This window comes from Gekko japonicus, unplaced genomic scaffold (assembly GCF_001447785.1).
Source record: "Gekko japonicus isolate JY-2015 unplaced genomic scaffold, Gekko_japonicus_V1.1 scaffold2135, whole genome shotgun sequence".
Classification (NCBI taxonomy): domain Eukaryota; kingdom Metazoa; phylum Chordata; class Lepidosauria; order Squamata; family Gekkonidae; genus Gekko; species Gekko japonicus.
Window position 1 is genome coordinate 5,646 of NW_015174902.1, and position 24,437 is coordinate 30,082.

A 24,437-nucleotide genomic window follows, 5' to 3' on the forward strand; every position below is an offset into this window, starting at 1 on the left:
TCTTAAAACTCTGAATCTTGATTACTTTACAAGTAAAAGTCAAGGTTTCCGTTGCTCAAAAGCCAGTTGAATCCGACTCTAGGGGGTAGTGTTCATCTCCGTTTCCAGCTCTGTCCAAGGACTTTTCCGTGGTTATGTGGCCAGCATGACTAAACACCGAGGTGCATGGAACGCTGTTACCTTCCCACCGAAGCGGTACCTATTTATCTACTTGCAATTTCTTGCTTTCGAACTGCTAGGCTGGCAGGAGCTGGGGCCAGAGACAGGAGCTCACTCCATCATGTGGCATTGAGTCGCAAACTGCTGAGCTACCGACCTTCCAGTCTGCAGTTCAATGTCTTAACCTCTGAGCCACCGTGGCCCTTTTACTTTGCAAGTAATGCAGAGGAAAAATAATAAAGATTAATTGCATCAAAAACCATTGCTGGTTCTGTGAAATACTTCACTGCTCTTGTTCTTTAAGAATACTAGTGCATGTTATTGGAAAAAAATTAAAATCAAATTAAATGTATAAAGACACCTGTCCACCACATGCTCCATAGAAATGTGCTAAAAGTAGATTTAAAATGATATAAAATGTACAAAATGCAAAATTAAACCTTTACAATTAATGTTCTGAGAATATTACCAAGTTCATTATTCAGGCCGTTCCATTTTATTTACACCATCCATTCCCAAACAAGTTAACTTTACATGAAATAATGTTCCTTTTTTCACAAAATATTGTACCAAAAAGTTTATAATTTGCATTTGAGTAAACAGTTTCTTATCTAGTTTATACATTTTCCAGGCTTTTTGCACTTCTAAAGTAAAAGTGTAACTAAAAACAGTTACATCAACTGATTTTCGCACATAGAAAATGTTGAAGGCTTTGTGCATTTGTATATTTTTGTCAAAACAGTTAATGTATACAATTATACAATTTTACATTTTGGCAAAAAAGAAACATCAAAATCTTTACTTCAATATACCTTTGATTTTTTCATTTATAAATCTATAATATATTCAACACACTACAATAATAGTTATTTTCTTTTGCAGTCTTTTAAAATTTGTTTGCTTCAGAAAGATAATTACAAAGCTAAATACTATGTGCTGGGGAAAAATCAGCATCTTTGGACTCAATGAAACAAATTCATTGTTAAGAGTAAATAGTATTATTTATCTGCTTCCTATAATCTTACTTACATTTAAACACACATAACCTTACAAAAGAAAGATCCGGTATCCTATGCCAAACATTCTGATAACTCTTCCTATTAACACTAAAGCTGTGTGTATGAAAATTTTAATATCATCCTTATATAGTTTTATGAGGAAAGTATTCACACAATATTTGCATATTTTGAAAACGGGCTCAGAGTTAAAAATATATATATTCTGTATATCTCTTGGTTTAAGGGTGATTCTGCCATCCTTATGGCAGCAATTCAAGCATGGAAAGTCCCAAAACAAGGTTTATCTTTTCGGGTCTCAGATCTGTAGACAGAATTCAAACTGTAACAATGATAAACTAGGATTCCAGGAATTAGGTAGTGATGGTGACTCAACTGTAAGGATGCCTTACAAAATGCCTCCACCAGCAACTCCCATTATAGCATGGGAATCTGCTTCAGAGGTGAGAGTTTGTTTTACACTAAGGCAAACCATATTCACAGCCAACTTGAAGCAGGACTCTGGCAACCAAAGTTCTGTTTATCAGACTAAGACATGACATCATAAGACTTCCATGTGTCTTTACAGAAAAGTAAAGGAAAAGACCCATGTCCACCTACCTACACGGGATGAGGCATTATCACAAATTAAGAACACTTCAGCAACATGCATATTATAAATGTTTACAGAATCTTCTAAGATTCTTTACGCAAAATACTAGAAGGAACTTGTTAACCTTTAAGGCATCAGTGCATCAAGGACTAAAGCTCCAAGAAATAAATATAAACAGTGGGAAATGTCACTGTGATGCTAGCTGAACAATCATCATACTTTACATCTGTCAACTGCTTTTAAAATATTTTCCATGGAAAATACAGAGATAACACCACATTAGACCATGAGTTTTACATCATTTTTCAACACTTCACTGAATGAGCTAAATCGATCAGGCAAGATTCGCATCTTTACTGTCCCATCAGCTCCACATGAGAATATGTGATTTGCTGGTCCTGTCTCAATCTGCATGACACCTGTCCCAAGATTTCTGAAAATAGACTGTCGAGAATGTTCGTTGATAAAAGTATGAAGAAGACCGACGTTAGACAGACTCCATACCTTTAAAAGAAGGAAAATGTTTTCTTTTAAAGAGTTTTCTTTTTACAAAGGCATTACCGTTTGTTCATTCATGATCTGTACTGGTCCTATTAAAATTATTTCATGATCATCAAAACTCACATAATGAAGAAACAGGAAAAAATTAAGATGCTAGAAATAGGTGGCAATGCTATAATGAACAGGAAAAATTACATTTACAAATAGCTAAGTGAAACATTACCTTTATATTCCCTTCAGCAGATCCTGTGACAAAATAGTCTTCTGTTGGATCCACAGCAATTGCTTTAACTGGAGAATCATGACTCTGGAAAAGCTGTCGTTGTTGCTTTTGGCGAAGATCAATTATACAGGTATAGCCTTTTCTGCCCCCTGATATTAACAGCTGATGTTTGGGGGCATATGCTAAGACAGTTGCTCCAGTATCATGACAGGTAAAAGCTGAAATCCAAGAAGCAGGGAACCTGTGAAGACTTGTGGGCTGGGCAAGCCTTATTTCCCTCCCCCACTAGCCACTACAACTCCTCCTTTTACCTTACTTTCCCCTTCCTCTAGATCTACTTCTGCCCCCTATCCCCTCTTTTCTTCCCCCCTCATCCACACCCCTGAGCTTTTTTCTCTCCTGTTCTGGCTCCACTATTTTCCTTCATCCACCTTCTTGTCATGACTTCTGAGTTTGCAAATCAACCCCCAGACTACATCACTGAGCCCCCCTGCATCAATTAAAATCTTGCATGGTCTTTTACAAAGGATCAGGTGAATGTCCTACCACTCAAAGTTTTTTAAACTGTCCTGCAATTTCCAAAGATTTTCAGTAAGGTGGGGAGGGGGACTCCACAATCTTACTTGGGGCTGCCTAGCAACCACAAATGGCTGTTAAGAAATTATGAGATTGCCTAGTGATCTGAACTGCAATTTTGAGTTGGGAGACAATGCCATACAATACTGATAATGCCTCTTGTGTCACATGGAGTGTTCTATGGGATTGCTCAAAGGCTAAGGAGCCCACTCCCAAGCACTGGGTGAAGCAACATTCACCCAATGTTTGGTAAAGGGTCCTATCAGCAAATTCTACAGAACACTGTAGCCAAGTCAGGAGGCTTCAGTGATGTTGTACTGGGTTGCCTAGCGACCTCAGTATGGCAGCTGATTTCTCACAATATTCAGGTTTTTCAAAATTTACAATATCTTTGCTTTTGCAAACATTGATCTCCATTTTTTTAAAGCTGGGCTCCCTCCAGATTTGCAGAAATCTCCCCTAGTCCTGGGTGCCTCCCACTGTGCAGGACTTTTGATCTGCAAAAGGAGCCATCTATGGGAAGCGGGAATATATTACCAGCAAAAATTTATAGGGGGGCATCTCATTTTTTGCTCCCCATTCCCCCCCCCCACCTGTGAGAATTATGGCTGAGTTGCACAGTACTAGCTGCCAGTGTTCCCTCTAAGCTGAGTTAGTGTGAGCTGGCTCACAGTTTTTTAGCCTCCGGCTCAGACATTTTTGTCTTTGCTCAGAAAGGATGGCTCCAGAGCAGACTAATTTATGCAGTAACCAAATGGCTGGCTCACAGCTTTAATGCCAGTAGCTCACAAAGTAGAATTTTTGCTCACAAGACTCCACAGCTTAGAGGGAGCATTGCTAGCTGCTGGGCCACACATAGCTGGACCTAAATGTGTGTTGGGGAATATGCAAAGACTTGTGGAGGGCAGTTCACCTGTATCCACTCCCATTATTTTTTCTTTTCTTTCTCCTGGCAGTCCCCATATCCTCACCATTCCCTCCTTTCCTACCCACCCACCAACATATCTACCTGTCATCTTCCATAATATTTATTATTTTCTTCATTTGTATCCCACCTTTCTCCACAATGGGGACCCAAAGAAGCTTCCATCATTCTGCTCTCCTCCATTTTATCCCCGCAACATCTCTGTGAAGTAGGTTAGGTTGAGGATATATAACTGGCCCAAGGTCACCCAGTATACTTCCATGGCAGAGTGGGCATTGGAAGCTGGGTCTTTTAGAACCTAGTCTGAAACTCTAACCACTATAACTCGCTGGCTTTTGTGAGACAGCTGCTGTTGAACAGTAGCAAGCAGCTGAGCCTAGGTGAGTCATGCAAGTCAGATGGTATCAAGTTGCCCTGTGGTTGCTGCTATGCCCAGCCCTGATGAGTCCTCCCTCAAAGGACAAAACAGCCCTGGAAAGGGTCCTCCCTCCCTCCCTCCGCCTTTACTGACAGAAATCTCTTGAAGTCTGGTAATACTATCGTGGTTGCCTAACAAACACCTTAACTACCACTCAGAGGGTAATTCCTTCATTACTGCTATGGGTGCTGCTTTTACTATTGGGCGGGGGTTAACCCTCTATTTATTTTTCGGTTTCAGATTTGTCTGCTAGCCTGGGGCCTTTTCTCATGTTTGCAGAAAGATCTATCTTGTCTGCTCGTGGCTACAATATCCCCAATTTGGCCATGCAGAGAATTAGATACATTGATGTTTAATTACGTATTGAATAGGAGATGGTATACTGAATAAAATCACTTTGCCTAAAGCTAAGGTGAGATCAGATGTCTGGTAGAGGTTTGCCAAAAGTATCCAATACTACAAAACTGTCAGTTACAGAACAAAGTTCAGAGAAAAATCTTCTCTTTTTCATATCCCGATTTATAAGATCTCATCATTGAAGCTAACTCCTCTGATACTCTCTTGCACTTAAGCAACATCCCACACATATTTAACATATGGATATTCCATGTCAGTTAAAATGAAGTATTCAGTGTTTATGCAGAACTGGTGAGACTAAGACCAGATTTTCAATGTTTCGTTCCAGTTCGCAGAATTGTAAACACAGCTCTTCTTCCAGAAAGCTATAGAAGACATTAATTATGTGTTAGGTGGGCAGGGTAGGAATGGGAGGGCCCACTGAGTTTTATAGTTTCCCCTTCCACTGCTAAGAAGAAGAGACATCACACACAAGACAGCAGGGGTAGTTACTAGATTTTCCCTCCCTACACAGCAGGTTTTTGTGCTTGTTATGCAGCATATCCATGTGGAGAAGCCCTTTTCCACTAAAATGGTAGACAAAAATCAAATATTTTAACATTGGTTTTACTTAATTGCTGGAGAATTATCCTTACAGGAGGCTGCCCACTAATTTCAGCACAACTGTCCCCATCTTATGGCCAGTTTGGTGTACTGGTTAAGAGCGGCAGACTCTAATCTGGAGAACTGGGTTTGATTCCTCACTCCTCCACAAGAAGCCAGCTGGGTGACCTTGGGTCAGTCAAAGTTCTCTCAGAGCTCTCTCAGCCCCACCTACCTCACAGGGTGTCTGATGTGGGGAGAGGAAGGGAAGGCAATTGTAAGCTACTCCAAGACTCCTTTGGGTAGTGAAGAGTGGGGTATAAAACCAACTCTTCTTCAATTATATTGACTTTATATTTAAAAAGTAGTAGCAGTGTATTGGAACATACCTGCCCCCCCCCCAAGACGCAAGAACTTTGTTTCCCACGTTAATGAACAATGCAGGCAGCCATCTGGGTATCATCATCATGATTTTTAAAAAGTTTTTAAAAACCTTAAAATTTTATCCATATAAATACTAACTCATACATTTAAACTTACCGTGCACTAAGCTACTAGAAGGTGCAACCAAAGTATCCCACAGACAAATATTTCTAAAAAGATAAAAATAATCAAGGATGTTACTTCTAAACTAAGAAATAATCACTAGCTTTAAACAATTTCATACAAACTGTGGACTGATTTACCAATACATTTATGAATGAGAAGTCTTGAAGCCCTATCATGCCTGGCCTTAGATCTGAGGAAGCGTTATGTTGGACAACTGTCCATCACCCAGACAGAGAACACATTCCTTGTGCTCATCATTTTGAGCCATCTTTAATTCTCACTGGAGGCATTTTTTTTAACATAAAGCCATTTTCCACTCACAAAGACAACGGGCAGGAGAAAATCAACAAAAAACTCACAGCTGGAATACTTCTGTCCTTTCTCCATGTTGAAGAAAGAATTGAGGAAGGAGCACTCTCCCTGCCTCCATCACATGACTGTTTAGGTGGGAAAGTTCCAGCTCTCAGCTGGAGGGGAGAACTCCTAGCTGTAAAAACAGTTGGAAGCTTGCGGATCTATTCTCTGCAGCCAGCCTGTGTGTATGCAGTCCCGTTTGGGACTGTACTGAAGACATGATGATGAACTATTGGTTCATAGCTAATTTGCAGCTTCGGGTGGAGAGAAGGGGAGGTTTCTGCTGGGTAAAAGCACATTTCCCAAATTTTCTAAACAGCTCCATGGGACAATTAATGCACGGGGGGAAAAGTGGGAGATCTTAATCACAGATCACTCATGTCATACTTAATTTAACCATCAAAGAAGCATAAAAATAATTTGAAGTGTAGCAAAACTTGGCTGTCACTACGGAACAAGACAAGACAAAAGTCATGTGTGCTTTCAAGTGGATTTGCTGGATTGCAGTCATGGCAAGTAAATGAAAAATTAAGGTGTGTTATTGGCAAATATGTATGTTAGTACATATTTGAACAGTTTATCCTTCAACTGCTAAATGTACAGGCCAGAAGCCTTAATCTCTACAGGCTTCCTAATGTGGTCTGCAATATACTGAACTATCTTCAGAACTATGAAGCAGATGCCCTTGGTGTTGCTTCCCACATCTTCATTTGCATTTGTAGCATGGGTGTCAATGTGAAGACTACAGAAGAGAGTGCAGGGGATTGTATCAGAGCAGCATAGGGTTGCCAGCTTCCAGATGGTGGCTGGAGATCTCCTGCTATTACAACTGATCTCTAAGGGATAGGTATCAGTTCACCTGGAGAAAATGTATGCTTTGGAAGGTGGGATCTATGGCACTATACCCCACTGAAGTCCCTCCCCAAACCCTGCCCTCCTCAGGCTCCATCCCCAAAATCTTCAGGTATTTCCCAACCCAAAGCTGGCAACCCTAAGCAGCACAAGCATGGGATTTACAATTAGTCCGCATTTGCAACTAAAAGTAGTGGCATAGTGGAGGATTTGAATGAGAGAAACCTTTAAGTTAGCAGGAGTGGAGGGCAAGCAATCCCATGTGGGAGAGGGTTCAGATTTTGGGGCACATGAGAGCTCCAGGATTTTTGGTCTAGATGGAGGAGGACGGAACTTGGCGTAATATGCACTGGTGGCACTGGTCAAAGGCAAGATGTGGAAGTGTGGGCAATGGGGACTGGATGGCACGTAGTATTGAAGTAAAAGAGACCCATACATAAGTTATAATCAATAAACAACAAATATAAGCAATAGCAACATTCAAACAAGGAAGCCAGCAGCAGTAAAAATTACTTCAATAAGTGACAGATTAAAAAAAAGGTAGACAGATTAAACAAGGATAAATAAGCAGCTGAAAAACCCAGACAATTTAAATGAGGAAGTAATGCTACTGTTGGAGGGTGCTTGGAAGGGAGGGAACTAAAAAAACTACTGTTGCCATTTCCCCAAACAGGTAATCCTGGGTGTGAAAAAATATGATGTACACCAAATCTAGTCCATATGAATTTGTTACTCTTGGTCTATGTTGTAACATCTACCTCCTCCACTCAGATGGCTGTTCAAATTCAATTTTCTCAAATTCTAAAAATTTTGTCGCTCTCACAGGAATCCCAGCTCCCAGTTGGAGAGATTAAGAATATCTCCCTCTCTATGAAGTATTTATTTACAATACATTGCTTTGTTACAGACAAATATCAATTCAAGTACAAAAGGCCATATTAGCTGGGGGGGGGGGCACTACTATAAGGAAGGGGAATAAGATGAAGTGACCTCTTCTCCCTCTACTGTAAGCAGAGCTCTACAAAGTTAGAGAAAAGAGCCCCATCCAACTATACCCCAACCCATCCCATATAATTTTTTGTCCAGGTAGATTCCATTATTCCAGGCATCATTTTTCCGGAGTTAAAGGGGGCTACTGGATGATGCAGGGAAAATACATTTCTGCTAGGGCCTTCCACAGGCAGTTGTTTGGATGCAACTCTGGAGTATGTTTTCTATCTGAATTTACTCCAGTGAATGTAGAACAAACCAAGGATAACTGGAGCCACAATTATCCTTGGTTGAGTCACGTGTGTTTTAACATCTTATTTTACACAGCCCTTAGATCTGCTGTACAAATAAACAGATGAAGTAGAAATACAAAATCATAACAGAAGTAAAAAAATCAAATGGATAAATTCTTAGAAGACAACCACAGTCCAGTACAAATTAACCAGTAGTTTTCTCAAATAAACCATGTCTACCCACTATAATCGTGAAACAAGTTTTTAGTACCTGTTGTCAGTAGATTGCCCAGCTGTGGCTATCAAAGATGAAGAACTTATGAAAACAAAATCATTGGCTGTTTTGTTATGGCATTGCCAAGTCTGGAAAATTACAGAACACAATTAGTAATTAAAAGATGTGGAAAACAAATGAACATAGGATTTTATTTTATAAATAATCATTCGTTTTATAAAGAATTATTTTATAAATAATTACTTATAATCAATAACCAGAAGTTCTTTCTTAATAGGAAACTTTTACTATCTAAGGTTCAGGTGGGTAGCCATGTTGGTTTGAAGCAACAGAATAAGGTTTGAGTCCAGTGGCACCTTTAATTCTGGCTATAAGCTTGTGCATGAAATTAAACTTTCATGTGCATGAAATTAAACGTTATTGGTCTTAATTAAACTTTGTCAGTCTTAAAGATGCCACTGGACTTAAACTTTGTTCTTCAGCTATTTAAAGAAGCCAGTTCTAAGAGTGGCTGGGAATCAAAGAGCTACTATAGGCACATCCAAGGACTTTTGACTTTTTTTGAAGAACAGACACTCAAGATGCACCATTATTTACATTTGAAAGTAGATTCAGGTGGGGACTGGGGAACTGATGTTACAAAAGCACAATTCCACCTTGGCTGTATGAACTTATGATATTGCCTGCTGTGTCAGACTATGGATCCTTACAGTTCAGTACTGTCTATTCAGAATTCCAAAAGATCTCTTAATTGGAAATCTAGCAACTCAATATAAAACACAGAATTTGATTCAGAATAAATTTTCCAATGGAAGAATGGAGCTTTCCTATCTCCCCCTCCCACTACAGGCCACTGATCTCTAAAAAATGCTGCTCCTGGGGGACAGCAGAGACTGAAGGATGACATGAGGGAGGGGGGTCTGCAGTTGGATGGGGCTACAGTGCAATTTAGATGCAAATGAAATTCTTTACACAGTGAGTGGTTAAAACGTGGCATATGCTGCCCGTGATGGTAGGGCTGTCAGGTGCGATGGTCACACCAGCGGAGGGATTTGGGGGCAGTCCGGGAGTTGGGTGGTGACGTCCCATACACAATGACATCACACACAATTGACATCATCACGTTAGCGATGATGCTCTGTTTTTTGAGCAAACTCTATGGTTAAAATTGGGCTCAAACCAGAGTTTTGCCCTAAAAGCAGAATGTCTCTGCTTGATGTCACTGATGCGATGACATCACCGTGTCAGGGACATCACCGGGCAACATTGCTATTTAGGGCGGGGCTTCCCCCACTGGCCAGCTGGCCGGCAGCAGGAAGAGGCCTGAAAATCAGAGGATCTCTCACCTGGACTGGGGGTCTGGGAAGCCTATGTGATGGCCACAGCCATAGACAACTTTAAAAGGGGATTAGACAGATTTTTGGAAGGTAAGGCTATTAGTCACGGTAACTAAAGGGAACTACCACATTCAGAGACAGTAAACCAGGAAGCTACATCAGCAGAAGCCTTAGCCTCTATGCCCTAGTGTTGGCCCTCTATAGGAAATGGTTGGCTACTGTATGAAACATAAGGCTGGTCTAGATGGGCCACTGGTCTGATTCAACAGGGGTATTTCTATGTTCAAGCCAAAGTCTACTACTGTACCATACTCTCTCCCTACAGTGTTCAGAAACTAATCGGATCATGACAGGAGCACAGATTTTGTATGATCCTCAAAACTTGTTGAAAATGTTAAATATTTGGGGTGAGCACCTCCAGCAGAAAAATAAGTCTGTTTGTAGATACTTTGGGCTCCCTTGTCCTACTGAAAATGAAAAGAGTACACTCACACAAGTAGTTTTAGGTAGTGCTTATACAGCCTTAAATCTCTGCTGCTCTTACTATATAATTGGTTGAAAAAATGCAGAGGTTGAAGTCTCATATGATTTCTCTGCATTTTTTCAACCACTTATATAATAGGAGCAGCAGGGATTTAAGGCCCTATAAGCTCTACCTAAAAGTACCTGTGGGATTAGGCCATCTTCATCATTCCCTATTTTCCAGCTAAGGTTTGGCTCCCAAAGCAGCTTTCAGTAATTAAAATATGGACAAACGCTATAGTCCTGGCTAAAACACAACACTAAAAAGAAAGTGTTATAATTAAAGAACAACTTTTTTTCTTTTTCTAGCTCACCAAATATGGTTTGGGTGTGCTTCCTGTATGTAAGGAACTTTTCCAGTTTGTCTGATACAGACTTATATATCCATCAGCATCAACAATCCCAAACTGCAAAGTTTGAAAAACAGAGTTATTTCTTTCATAAACAAAAACACCACATATATGCCAGGATGAAAAACTATATTAATATATACAGCCTTACACCTTCATATTTAGCATTTGCCAACACACAAAGCAAAAGCCTTACTTCCATATTACGTTAACCATTAACCATAAACCCCTCAATTACACTGAAGTGAATTTTAAAGTTTATGCTTGTGTGGAAGTTCTACATGCATATTTTGAGTTCTCACTGAGCTTCAGATTTCATTACATGTCAGATGAAAAGATAATAAAAATTGCTTCACTTTCACCAAAAATGTTACCAACATGTTTTATTTTAAATCTCCCAATCTGCTTCAACAAACTCTCCTACATAAAAATCCACAGATTTTCTTCTACAGATCACTTAATTTTTGTTTCTGGTACCTTGTTAGAAATATGGGGATTTAAAATGCTCATTTGCTTCTGCAGTATGTTACAGCATCTTTACGACCAGCTGTTATCTTCTGACCTGAGAAAGTTATATGCCAAGTGTTGGCACCTACTGTCAAAATCTAGGCTAAGACCTAAACCTAGTAGGAAACTTTGTTCTTGTTCATAGCAAGATTTTCTGTGCTGATAGTTGTGTCAACACGGAACTCATGTATTCTCTCTCCAGTTTCTTTACACACCTGTTATGATTTCTAAAGAAGTCTGGGCATTGCTGCATTGGTGTAACATGACTTTTGCTTCAGGCCATTTTGGCTATTAGAGCTGACAATTTAACTGTTTTGTAGATACTGAACAAGTTATGTACCACGTTAAAATCAGTAAGATAGCTAACTGCATAGGATGATACAGCTAGTGATATATCCGATTTAAACAAAAAACACAAGGATTTTCCTTAACAGCTACTTTTTATTTGATTTTACAATACTTTGCAATAGTGTGATCTGTATGACTCCTGTGACAATGGAACAAACCAGCCTTTTATTTTGTAAGAGACTGTGGTACATTACCTTATTGCCCTGATAATTGAATCTCATCCGCGTAATCCTAGAGTTGCCACCAGACCGGAAACATGTAATTTGCTGAGAATGGCCCCATTCAAACATTCTCACACTACCATCCTGAGCACCTGTCAAGTCTGCAAAAGAAAATAAGAAACAACAATATATTTATCTAAGTGGTGAACTAGCCAACAAATGGGTGCCTGAAGATCATACTTGGAGCACAGAGACATATGGAAGGAGATGGTCCTTCAAATATGTGGGTCCGATGGTCATGGTCTCTACACGGGGCTGCCCTTGTCGCAAATTCGGAAGCTGCAGCCAGGTTTCTGATGGGCCTCCCCAGGTGGGAGCACATTCAGCCTGTGCTGAAGACATTCCACTGGCTGTCAATAGCATACCGAATTTGCTTCAAGGTGCTGGTTGTTACCTTTAAAGCCCTATGTGGCTAGGGTATGACATAACTGAGGGACCGCCTTTCCCCATACATACCCCAGAAAGCACTACAGTTGGGGTCTCAAAATCGACTGACCCTCCTGGATCCCAAGGAGGCCACACTTGCTACTACCAGGGCCAGGGGCTTCTCAGTGGCGGGTCCATACTGGTGGAATGAGCTCCTGGAAGAGATCAGGGTCCTGCGGGATCTTTTACAGTTCCGCAGGGTCTGCAAGACAGAGCTCTTCCACCAGGCTTTCAACTATTACCACCAACAATCTCAATTATAGAGCCCTGGCCCTTGGCTTTGACATCTAGCCTGTGTCTCTGCTTGTATTAGGAAAATCAATGAGATGTTAGATCTTTGTATGTACTCTTACAGTACGCCATCTTAAGCAACTAATTAAACATTGCCAGCACTTTATGAATTGTTTATGAATTATTTATAATTGAACTGTTTTTAGATGATTTTATGTGGATTTTAACTGTTATTTATATATTAACCAGTGTAAGCCGCCCTAAGCCTGCTTTTGTGGGGAGGGCTAGGTACAAATAAAATAAATAAAACAATGAGATGTAGAGCTAGGTGTCCTCTGCATATTGATGACACCCAACCCCAAAGCTCTGAACAATCTCAATCAGCGGCATTATATAATTAAAGAGAATGGGTGAGAGAATAGAACCCTGTTGTATTCCACAAGACAAATCCCACCTAGTTGATTCTGCACCTCCAGTGAAGACCTATGTCTAGTCAGACAGAAAAGAAAAAGAGTGAAAGAATTTACACACACACACACACACACTTGTAGAAACGAAATCGTTAACATTTTCCTCTATTGCACATTAAGATACATGGAAGGCAGAATGAAAGGAATGTGGTGGCACTTCCAAATATCAGTGATATGACACCACCTATCTCATCAGCACAATCTTTATAAACAAATCCGCCTGCACCATACATTTAATTTGAAATAATATTTAATTGTGAAACCTTTATCCTGCCTTCACAGTTTTCTTCTGTTCATTCTTTGCAATGATTTCATCAAACATTTCTTATAATGTAAGCCAATAATATTTTCTGACTATTCCATCAGTTTGCCAAGTATGACCAGGTTCCATTGAGGAATAGTCTTTTACCTTAATGGCCTCCATTCTCTAGAACAGCCTCATGGAAGAAGTATGAACAAATTTGTCTTTTCTACAAGAAAGACTATTTTATTGGACTTCCGGTTCGGCACGGCACGGCAACGGGCGGTGCTTGGCTTGCTACGAGCCGCCCGATCCCTTCCTGCTCCTTTTGGAGCCTCCCAGTTGGCGGGAGAACTCTGCCAGACCTCCCAGAGAGAGGTCGGGAGCAAGGGGCTCTGTTCTGGCCCCTCCCGTAGCTGGCAACGCGGGGGGGTGTCCATTATTGCCCCGAAGCAGGAGAGGCTTGCGGAGGAGACCATGGACGTCATGTTCCACGTAGCCGCAGCCAACCATTCTTTTTAATTATATTTGTAAAGGACTTTTAGAAAAGATACAGCAGCACAGCACCACAGAAGGATAAATCTAAGAAAAGAACTGTGAGTATGTATAAATTGAAGCTTTATGAAAAGAAGATGACTAGTTAAAGACCTAGGAAACATCTTTCCCAAAATGGAGAAGAATAGCGGCCGGAGAGTGAGTGGGAGTGAATTATGTAGTTTTTTGCCCTCAGGGAAACTCTGATTTCTACACTCTGGCAAGGATTTATAGTAGACATTGGCTAGATGAATCATGACTTTCTATTGGAAATGACTTTTAGAATTTAAATGAATTAATTTGAATTTGGAAACAAAAATGGCATTAGTAACAGGGGAGGAGGAGGAACAACTTGATGAAAATACATTAGTGGGAGAGATCTCTGTTGAACAATTTTTGAAAATATTGAGAGAAGGAATAAAGAAAGGCTTTGAGGAAGCATGTATAAATTTAACACAAAAAGCATATAACCCTCAATTGGAAAAAGAAAATAAAGAAAACGTCATGGAGAACCTGGAATATTAGGATGAGAAAGCAGATGCTGAGACTTTACCCTCACCAACCCTAATTTTGGGAAAGAAAAGGACAAAATTAACTTATTTGAAGAAAAGAATATTAAAAAGGAAGGTGCAAAGACTATACTACAAAAGAGAAGATAATTGTAGAAGGAAAGGAAAAAAGCAACGGGCATGGAAATTTAAAAAGGACAGTGTAATATGTGAATATGATTGGTTGAAAGAGCAAAGGGGGAAGTTGAAGATAAATTGCCATACCTGCAAAGAAAAAAGACATATAGATATGCTGTTACAAAAAAAATAAACTGCAGATTTTACAGGAGGAAAATTAAATTATATGGAAGGGATGAAATGTTGCTCTTTGTTTGATAGGTTTTGCTGGAATGAATTGACCCTGAAAAACTGTTAGGATTTAAGATTAGTTTAAAGTTTATAATGCTGAGTGTTGGTAGATTTTAATTAGAAGGTGGTGGTTATAGCAGGGGTGGTGTAGGCTGAATGAGAGTGAATTGGCAATGTAAGGATTGATATGAATTATGATTAAGTTAAAGTTCATAGTGATAAGTATGTGTAGGTTTCAACTAGAAGGTGGTGATTATAATAGGGGTGTTTAATTATTTTGGAAAATTAAAATTTTAGTTTTATTATAATTAAGTCTTAGTAAATGTTAGTAATAAAGCACATAAAATAAACAATAATTTAATAACATTAAAATGGGTTTAAGTTTAGTAAAAATACATTTAATGTATGTATAATATGAAATTATAGGATGTTGAAGGTGAGTTTAGTAGATGTTGAACAAATAATAATTTTGTAGTTAAGTTGTATTTTTTTTGCTGATAGTTATATAAGGTTTGTTTTTGAAGAGATCAAGATGTGTAAGAGGAAGGTTAATGGAAAATTGTTGCTCTTTAGACACTGTAGTGGTTCTAGCTATGGATTGAGACTGCAGTGTAGGAGAATAGCTCCATTGAGATGGTAATATGAATTTGAACGATATTGAGGCTCATAATGAATAATGAAAAGTTAATAAAACAAAATTTAAAAATGTATAAAAATTTGAAAGCTTTAACTCAATTTATATTAAAATTGAGAAATTTAAAGGTGAATGGAGTAAATAGGAATCTTTAGTACTTGCCTTGAGAGGCTAAAGCTGATGTTGAATGCTAATTTGTTAAACTAAATATAAAATTAACAAGTATAGGATTATTGTTTAACAAACGAAGTAATTATATTTTGAAAAACATTTTCAATTGTTGGTTTGTACTCAGTTTGGAATTGTTCTGTGGACTGGATATAAGAAAAATGTAATTTCTATGTTCTGCTGAATTGCTGTAAAAAATTTCTAGGCTAGGTATTTAGATGGTGTTCTTGTTTAAATGTGTAGGACATAGATGATTATTATTTTGAAAACCCAATAAACATATTGTTAAAAAAAAGGAAGACTATTTTATTTAACTGGTTATTTGACTAAATATAATTACTGATTTTATGGTCCTTATGGTTGACTTGTACTGAAGGACAGATGACTGAAACTGCTGCAAGTTGTTTGTTTTAATTAGGTTGTCTTAATGGCTTGGATCCCACCTTGAATTTCTGTGGGTTTTCCTGATTCCTTGGGTCACAGAAATGCTAGGCAGGTCCAAGCCAATGTAATTTAGTCTTTGCTCAATGTATTTTTATTACTATTTGTAGTAGCTTCGTCAAACTAATGGAAGAAGCAGGACATAATTTTAAAACTAAATAAATACAGTAGTCAAGTACAGTAATGTAAACAATAATATGACCTAAAGGTATTATACTTACAGTAAGGCAGTGTTGGGTGGGAAGCCATTCTTCGGACATTACTGATTGCCTTCTTGATCATCTGTAAAAAGTATGAAATTAAACAGATACGCTGTAAAATTGCTGAGAAGCTTATTATAGTAATTGGTGATGCAAAATGAAGATCCTATCATGTTTGCTTTCCTTTGTGAATTTGGAGCTGAAATATGGATGAAAGTCAATGAAATCTTTCCCTCACCATTAATATATATTTAATATCAAACGTTAACCCGTGTGTGTGTAAACTTTTGTTTCACAGTTTGGATGATCTCAACAGAGATGCTCTAGACTGCAATCTTACCTCTTTCCTGGTCAATTCCTTTCTGATTCCATTAAATCTATTGGAATATTCCTGTATATTGTAAGGTAAGTAAGACAGGCAGAAGCATGTAAGAGAGAGGCAAACAAACTTTTTCAAAAATTAAGTAGGAAATGAAGGAATTAAGTTTTGCATATAATCAATCGCAGAAATGTTAAGTGTGAGTTATAGACATTATTTGGAACATGACTGATCTAAATAGCTCTTAATAAGCACATATTCAACAGACATTAAATAACTGAATTACAACTGCACAATATGATAATGGAATCTATATTTTTCAGAAACCTTTATTTAGATACACACCTGGATGAAAGTATTTGTAATGTGTCTTACTTCAATATGCCAATATAGATTAGTTAAGGTTATGTATACATCAATTGCTGGGAATAAATACTGAGCAGCAGCACATCCTTTCTCCATAACATCAAACTACTGAAAAATATGGCACTTCTACAATTATTGCTCAAACAGCTTAGGTGGCTAACAGCACAACTCATTTCCTTGAGAGAAAGTTTGAGCTCAGTGGTGTTTATTTAACTAGGTAGAAATAATATAAATGTCCTGAATAATAATCACTAAAAACATTTACATGTTATTCCTTCCTTTGTAGCCTCTATGCTCTCTCTCAGTGCCACTTAAATGAAAAAAGGAGCCAAATACCAAATGACAATCCCATGTGAAAGTAATGAAACTGGAAATCATAATAATAATGTAAAGTCATAGTAATGTAATAATAATGTAAACAATGTAATGCAATAATATTGTATTTTATTCATTTATACCTGGCCTTTCTCCCCCATGGAAACCCATAGCAGCTTATGCCATTCTCCTCTCCTCCATTTTATCCTCACAACAACCCTGTGAGGTATGCTAGGCTGAGAGAATGTGACTAGTCCAAGATCACCCAGTGAGCTTCTATGGCATGATTGAATTGATTGATTGATTTGAACCTGGAACTTCCAGATACTAATCCAGCACTGTTAACCTCTGGGTCTCAGTTAACATAACTGGGTCTCAATAATAAAGTTGGAAAAAGTAATAAAACTGGAAACCCGGGGTAGATTTTGAAAGCAAAAGAAAAGATAGGGAATATTCTCTAGATTGGGAAAATGTATCATGACAAACTACTCAAGACTTTGATGTGGACCCCTTTATCTTTGGGGGGAAAACATTCAGTTGGTGAGGACTTACATTGGATGCTTGTGATATGAGTGACACTTTAATTTTCTACTTGAATCGAACACTTGAATAAGAATAAAAGAGGTGGAAATTAGCGTTTAGTTAGGTGAGAATATGGCGACTACAGAGGAAACCGAAGGGGAGGAGGTTAATGAGGACACAAAAGTTGGAACGCTGACTGTGGAGCAGTTTTGGGCAATATTGTTAGAAGGGATACAGAAAGGGGTTGAGGAATCCCTGAAAAATCTCTTTGGAAAAAAGCAGATCAACATTAGGATCTTGAAAGCAAGGATGATTTGGAGTTTATGGGACAGAGTTTCGAGGAAGATCAGCAGAAAGAGCAGAACTTCGAGGATGACAGAGGAAAAAGTGTTAGAGAATATTCAAACTCTACCTATGACTAATGAGCAAAATAATACTAACCAAAGGACCAGCCAAAGAGACTCAACAATACGTTATTACATAAAGATAGAGAAGATGAAAAAGGGATTGAAAAGGAAAAAAGAGCAAATTACTTAAAGGAAAGAAAAGATGTTCTGTGTGGAAAATTAGTAAGGCTTACAAGACTGTGAAAATATTTTGGAGGAAAACTAGAGGGGAAAGTTTAGAAATAGAATTCAGTACACTTAGAGAGTTTAGACATGTGGAAATGGTTGCAAAAAAGAAGAGGTTACAGATTTCTAGAGGGGGAAATTAAGCTACATGATAGAGGTTGGAATGTTTTTGTTCCACTGCATGTTTAAGGGGAAACTTAGGACATAACAATGTACCTGCTAGAACAGGATGTTTTGAAAATTAGTGGGGGGAAACTTGAAGTCTAGAAGTAGAATGTAAAGGATAGAAAGTTTGTGTTTTCCTACTATATGTTTTAGGGGGAAACGAGAATATAACAATGCATTGGTTAGAATAGGATGCTGTTGGAATAATTTGCTGATAAATGAAATATTTTTGTTTTTTGTTTCTTTTTCCTGGATTTTAATTTTTTTTTAATTGAATGTGAAAACTTGGCATCACAGGTTATCTGGTAGATGTGGAATATGGGAACTCCCTTCTTCTTTCTGTTTGTTAAATATTGGAGTAGTGTATTTCTAGTTATTAACCTTATTCATAAAATACTAAGAAGTTGGGAAATATAAATGGAATTTAAAATTGTTTAAACTAAGCGTTTATAAAAGGAAGGGGGGAAATGAAAGTAAAAGTAAATATAAGGTGATATTTACATACCTTATGGATTAGTTAAGGTAATATATAAGAAAACAGGAGAAAGAAGAAATGAAAACTATTGGTGATTTTGGTGTTAGGTACGTAGTTATTAGAAAATTTGTCTTGGCTAGATAAGTGTAAAAATGAATGATGTGTGAGTTGGAAGACAAAAGGAAACCCCCCTCTCAGTGCCAGGTAAAGGTTGTAAGTAAAGAGATATCAAAGTAGTAGGTAGAAATAAATGACAAGGGAAATGAAGAATGGTTAGCACTTCTTATTAATATTTACAAAGTGATTTCCAAAATGGTTAAGTTAGAAAATAGGTTTCTTTTCTGTGTATGTGTTCAATAAAAGAATGTTATGAATGAGTAAATAGAGTAATAAGGTATACATTGTAAAACCTTACCTATTTAAAGAAAACAAAAATTAATTATGAATTATTATTTGTAATAAGTAAATGGACTAAAAATATATGCAAATATTTGAAACGGATAAATTTACTAGTCTGAAATGAGCGAAGACTTTTGAGTTACTCAAATTGAGGAACAAGTTTTATTTGGACGTGTTACTGTGTTGACTGTACATTGGGGATTTATGATGAATTCTATTGTTGTATGTTTGTTTGTTTGTATGTTTACTTGAAAACCAATAAATAGATTATTAAAAAAAGACTTTGATGTGGACCCATGAACAATCTGATTCATGCAGAACAAGAGTACACATACATCTATACAGTGTCTGTGACCACTGACCAGTGATAGCAGAGATACATAACCAGCTGAAACAATGAAAACCTGCACACAGAATTCTATTAATGTAAATGCACAATGGAGCATAGTCAACGTAACAGAGCAAGAATGTCATTTATTCTTTTCTCTGCCTAAATAATATAGGCAACCACATTTACTTTATAAAAAAGACCTCAGGCATGCGCAGGAACCCCCAACCATGCATGCCCAGAAGGGTGGGCGTGGACATCCCACCAGTTCCTTCAGACCACCACAAATCAACATCAATGAGAACATAGAAGCTGACAGCAGCGGGGAAGGAGGGCAGGAGGTGTGAATGCACAGATGACCATTTGAAGATCACCACTTACAGGTAAGCAACCTGTTTATCTTCGACGTGGTCTCTGTGCTTCACACCCATGGGAGAATAGCGAGCAGTGGCCTATCTGGAGGAGGGTGCTGGTAGGTCATTACTGCGAAGCCGAAGGTAAGATGTGACATCCCATGTTGGTACGAGAGTTCTTGCAGACATCAAGGGTGTAGTGCCTTATGAACGTATTAGGCGAAGCCCAGGTAGCGGCTCTGCAAATGTCCAGTAGGGGAACTCCCTGGAGGAAAGCAGTGGAGGCTGCAACAGCTCGAGTAGAATGAGCCCTGCTAGGGCCAGGCAATGGCTGCTTAGCAATAAGCTAGCAGAGGTGGATAAGACCTACACCTTGACAAATGCTAAGCCGTGATGCAAGTTCCCAGCTTGGCTGGAGCATAGGAAACGAACAGCTGACAGTCACGTCTTGTCGCACGAGTTCTCTGTAGGTAGAACAGAAGAGCACACTTTGTGTCCAATGTGTGCAGTAGCTTCTCCTCAGGGGATGTGGGAGAGGGAAAGAAATCCGGGAGGAAGACCTCTGTATGTAGGTGAAACTCTGACACTACCTTTGGCAAGAACGAGATGTCAGAAACAAGACGGATGCCGTCGGGCAAAAATGACAGGTAAGGAGGATCATGTCTGAATGCCAGTATTTTCCCCACTCGCCTCACCGAAGTGACAGCCACCAGAAATGCTGTTTTCCACTACAGGAATTTCAAGTCGCAAGTCGCGAGTGGCTCAAAAGGTTTTCTGGTGAGTTGCGAAAGTACCAAGCTCTTTAGCTTGGAGAAACGACGACTGAGGGGTGACATGATTGAGGTTTATAAGATTATGCATGGGAAAGAGCAGGTAGAGAAAGAGGTGCTTTTCTCCCTTTCTCACAATACAAGAACTCGTGGGCACTCCATGAAATTGCTGAGCGGTCGGGTTAGAACGGATAAAAGGAAGTACTTCTTCACCCAAAGAGTGATTAACACTTGGAATTCACTGCCACAGGAAGTGGTGGCGGCTACAAGCATGGACGGCTTCAAAAGGGAATTAGATAAACATATGGAGCAGAGGTCCATCAGTAGCTATTAGCCACAAGGTATAGATAGGGACTCGGGCAAGTGATGCTCTGTCATCTTGGTGCTTGGGGGGTCAACAGTGGGAGGGCTTCTAATGTCCTGGCCCCACTGGTGGACCTCCTGATGTCACTGGTATTTCTGGCCACTGTGTGATACAGAGTGTTGGACTGGATGGGTCTTTGGCCTGATCCAACATTGGCATCTGTTATGTTCTTATGTTCTTACCAGGGGAAGGTCCCAGGGGTCCACAGGGCATTTTGTCGGAGGATAAAGGTGTAACAGTCCTTTAAAAAAACTTTAGAAAGTGGATGCAAAAAAAGTGTGCATCCCTCAACTTGAACATGTTAGGCTGAAAGTGCAGTCAAATAAACTTTCAATGAGGAATGTGACAGTCCAGACTCAGTGAGAGACAGAAGGAATTCAAAAACCTTCTCAAGACCCGCGGAAGTGGTTCGAGGGGCAACATCCTCCAAAGAAGTACAAAACTTTCGCCATTTGTAATGATAAGATTTTCGGGTAGTGTAGCTTTTGTCCATATCTTGCAATATGGTGTGTGTGGTGCTATTGAAAAGACCAAGGCCATCGAAGGGGAGGTCTTCTACATACGCCCTGGTGTCCGACTGCAAATTGGTGTTGCGTAGCCAGGAGTGTCTTCAGAGAGCGATGGCTGCAGCCATTGTTCTTGAGCAGGTGTCTAACGCATGCTTAGAAGTATTAATTTGTTGTTTTGCCAGCACCATGCCCTCTTTTTGGATGATGCGGGCTAACTGACGCTTATCATCAGGAAGGGTTGCTAACATCTCAGAAAGCCTTTCCCATAAGGTATATTGATATCTACTCATACATGCTAAGTAATTTCTGGTCTTCACACCGAGCGCTCCCGTGGAGTAGAACCGTCGGTCGAATGCATCTAGCTTTCTGCTCTCCCTGTCTGAAGGGGCAGAATGTGTTTTCTTTGACTTGGATGAGGAAGTAACTACCACTGAGTTTGGCTGAGGGTGGGTAAATAAGAATTCCGCTCCTGCTTCCTGGACGCTGTACATGTGGTCCATGCGGCGTGTGGACACTGGAGCCGATGAAGGTTTATCCCACGGTGTTTTAGTTGTCTGTAACAGGACTGTAGACATGGGCAACGCTATAGCTGTCAATGAATCTAATTGTACAACATCAAATACAGCATCTGTAACCAATGGCTGAGGCTGTACGACGGAAAGGCCAAGGGAGTGGGCCATTCTTTAAACAACGTTAGGTTTTCTGATGGAGGTATAGGCTGGTCATCAACCACTGCCTGTTTAGGAGATGGCTGGTCAGGTGAGCTGTGGATATCTGAAACCCCCGTGTCAGAATCCTCATCTGTGGAATCAGAGGAATCGGGGTCTGGTAATTGTACAGGAGTGGCTTCCGCTTGACCGGTTGGCTGCGGGATCGACAGAGTTGGAATAGGGAGACTAGCCGGTCGATATTGATCTGGTCGATGTCCAGGAAGGTCTTCAGATGGACGGTCGGGAGGACGAGAAAGAGACGCAGAGGGTGTCGGTCTCGATCTGTGGGGGGACTGTGATCTATGCCTAGAATAACGATCCCAATCCGAATAAGCTGCTGACGTGAGCCAGGGCATGGACGCCGGTGGATAAGTCCCATAGAGATAGCGCATCTGACAGTGATGCCACGAGAGAGCAGGAGGTGGTGGGGGCAGAAAAACCCGTGGCAATCTACTCCTGGAGTGGGAGTGTCTGGGAGACAGTGAAGTTTCTCGTCTCCGGGAGTGGCCCCTATCAGCCCCGTGTCGATATCGAAAGGCCGATCTTTGGCAAAAAGACTGGGGGGGGGTGACATTGGGTGTCGGACGGGATCTGTCGATGCCAACTTGGACCGATAGCGACACAGAACTCAGAGAGTGGCGACACTGATGACTGAGCAGAGGGAGAATGATCCCTGCCCAAGGGACGGCTGAGGATTTCCACATTGTCGGAGAAAGGACGCATGTCAGCCAGCGTATCATGGTCTAGCTGGTGTATAGGAGAGTCCATCAGTTGGATGGTCGGTATTGGTGGGGCGACGGGAGCCTCCGATGCTGATACAGTCGTAAAAATGGGGGGCAACTTAGGGGCAATACCCAGTGCAGAACCTGCAACTTTTCCAGACTTCGCCGCCTCAGCGGCTTAGAGGAACCCTTTTTGGCGGACTTGTGGTCTTTACCAGATTTCTCCTTTTTTACGGGAGTGGACGCTGAAGACTGTTTGGTGCTGGACGCTTCGATGTCGACTGGATGATGTCGGACGAGGACTTTGATGCCGGAGCCCTCGATGGTCTCACCGGCACGTCTGGATCTACAACAGAAGAGGGTGCGCTGAATCCAGTAACACTATTCGGAGACGCGCCACTCGATTTTTCCTAGTTTGATTGGAAAACTTGGCACAGTGCTGGCAAGACTCTGGGCGGTGTCTCTCACCCAGACAAAAAATACAAAGGGTGTGGCCGTCAGGCGGAGCGAGTTTACTGCCGCACCCAGTTCAATGCTTGAAAAAGCCCCACCTCTTCTCCCTAAAATAAAACAAAGAAAAAAGGGGGGGGAGATAAGAGGTGGGGGGGCGAAGGGCAAGCTGAGGTAAACTTCCCCCTTTAAAAAAAAAATTTTTTTTTTAGATATAAGGAGAAAAAACAAAGAAGCGAAGGAAGAAGAGAACAGACTAAGTGAAATCCGAAGAGCTTCTGAGGAAAAAACAGCTACCAATCTCACCGACCAAGGAAAGTTGTTCCCAGCACGGCGGAAAGAAAGGAACTGGCAGGATGTCTGCACCCATCCCTCTGGGCATACATGGTTGGGGGTTCCTGCGCATGCCTGAGGTCTGGGCGCAAAAATCCGTTAGAGCTTGCTACAATACTGATCGATCCAGCGCAGGCGCACTGAATCCCATGGGTGTGAAGCACAGAGACCATGACAAAGATCATCAGAAACATTTTCTATTATTAGCAGTGCTCATTTCTAAACAAAAGATAATTTTTTAAAAGATCAATTATAAATATAATGTCTACAAATTCAACTTTAAGTATAAGCACATCTCCATCTATTATAGTGTGGTACCCTATGGGGTTGCCTTAAGTCAACTGTGACTTGGCAGAACTTTCTACCACCATCACAATCTGAAGGGTAAAATGCAACTTTACTCCCAAAGAAATGTACAAAAAGCATCCCTGCATCTCGACATCATGTATTTTTTCCCTTTGGATGACCTCTCTCAGAACAAATATATTGCTAGTAAGAACCCACCTGGTAACACAGCATACTACTATCTGAGAAACTGATCTTTTACATAGTTTATGGCACTCAAGGTTAAATGATATGTATTTCATAAAAAGTCTGTGTGGAGGAATTTGATGTACATCATTCTTATTCACACTTTATGTAGCTGTAAAAATGATGTAATGGTTACAAACAGGGCTTTTTTGTAGAAAAAGCCCAGCAGTATTTCATTAGCATAA

At 40.0% G+C, this 24,437-nt stretch overlaps 1 protein-coding gene across 1 annotated transcript in view; it reads right to left on the bottom strand.

The window, feature by feature from the left end:
* Window positions 1–1,060: 1,060 nt before the first annotated feature.
* Window positions 1,061–24,437, bottom strand: part of DMXL1 (Dmx like 1) — a 157,746-nt gene continuing 134,369 nt past the window's right edge. The window contains exons 38-44 of the mRNA XM_015424996.1: window positions 16,071–16,131; window positions 11,821–11,948; window positions 10,736–10,828; window positions 8,599–8,690; window positions 5,890–5,942; window positions 2,492–2,709; window positions 1,061–2,271 (exon numbers count right to left, since the gene is read on the bottom strand). Coding sequence (XP_015280482.1) covers window positions 2,047–2,271; window positions 2,492–2,709; window positions 5,890–5,942; window positions 8,599–8,690; window positions 10,736–10,828; window positions 11,821–11,948; window positions 16,071–16,131 — 870 coding nt within the window. The 3' untranslated portion in view covers window positions 1,061–2,046. The remainder of the gene's footprint in view (window positions 2,272–2,491; window positions 2,710–5,889; window positions 5,943–8,598; window positions 8,691–10,735; window positions 10,829–11,820; window positions 11,949–16,070; window positions 16,132–24,437) is intronic.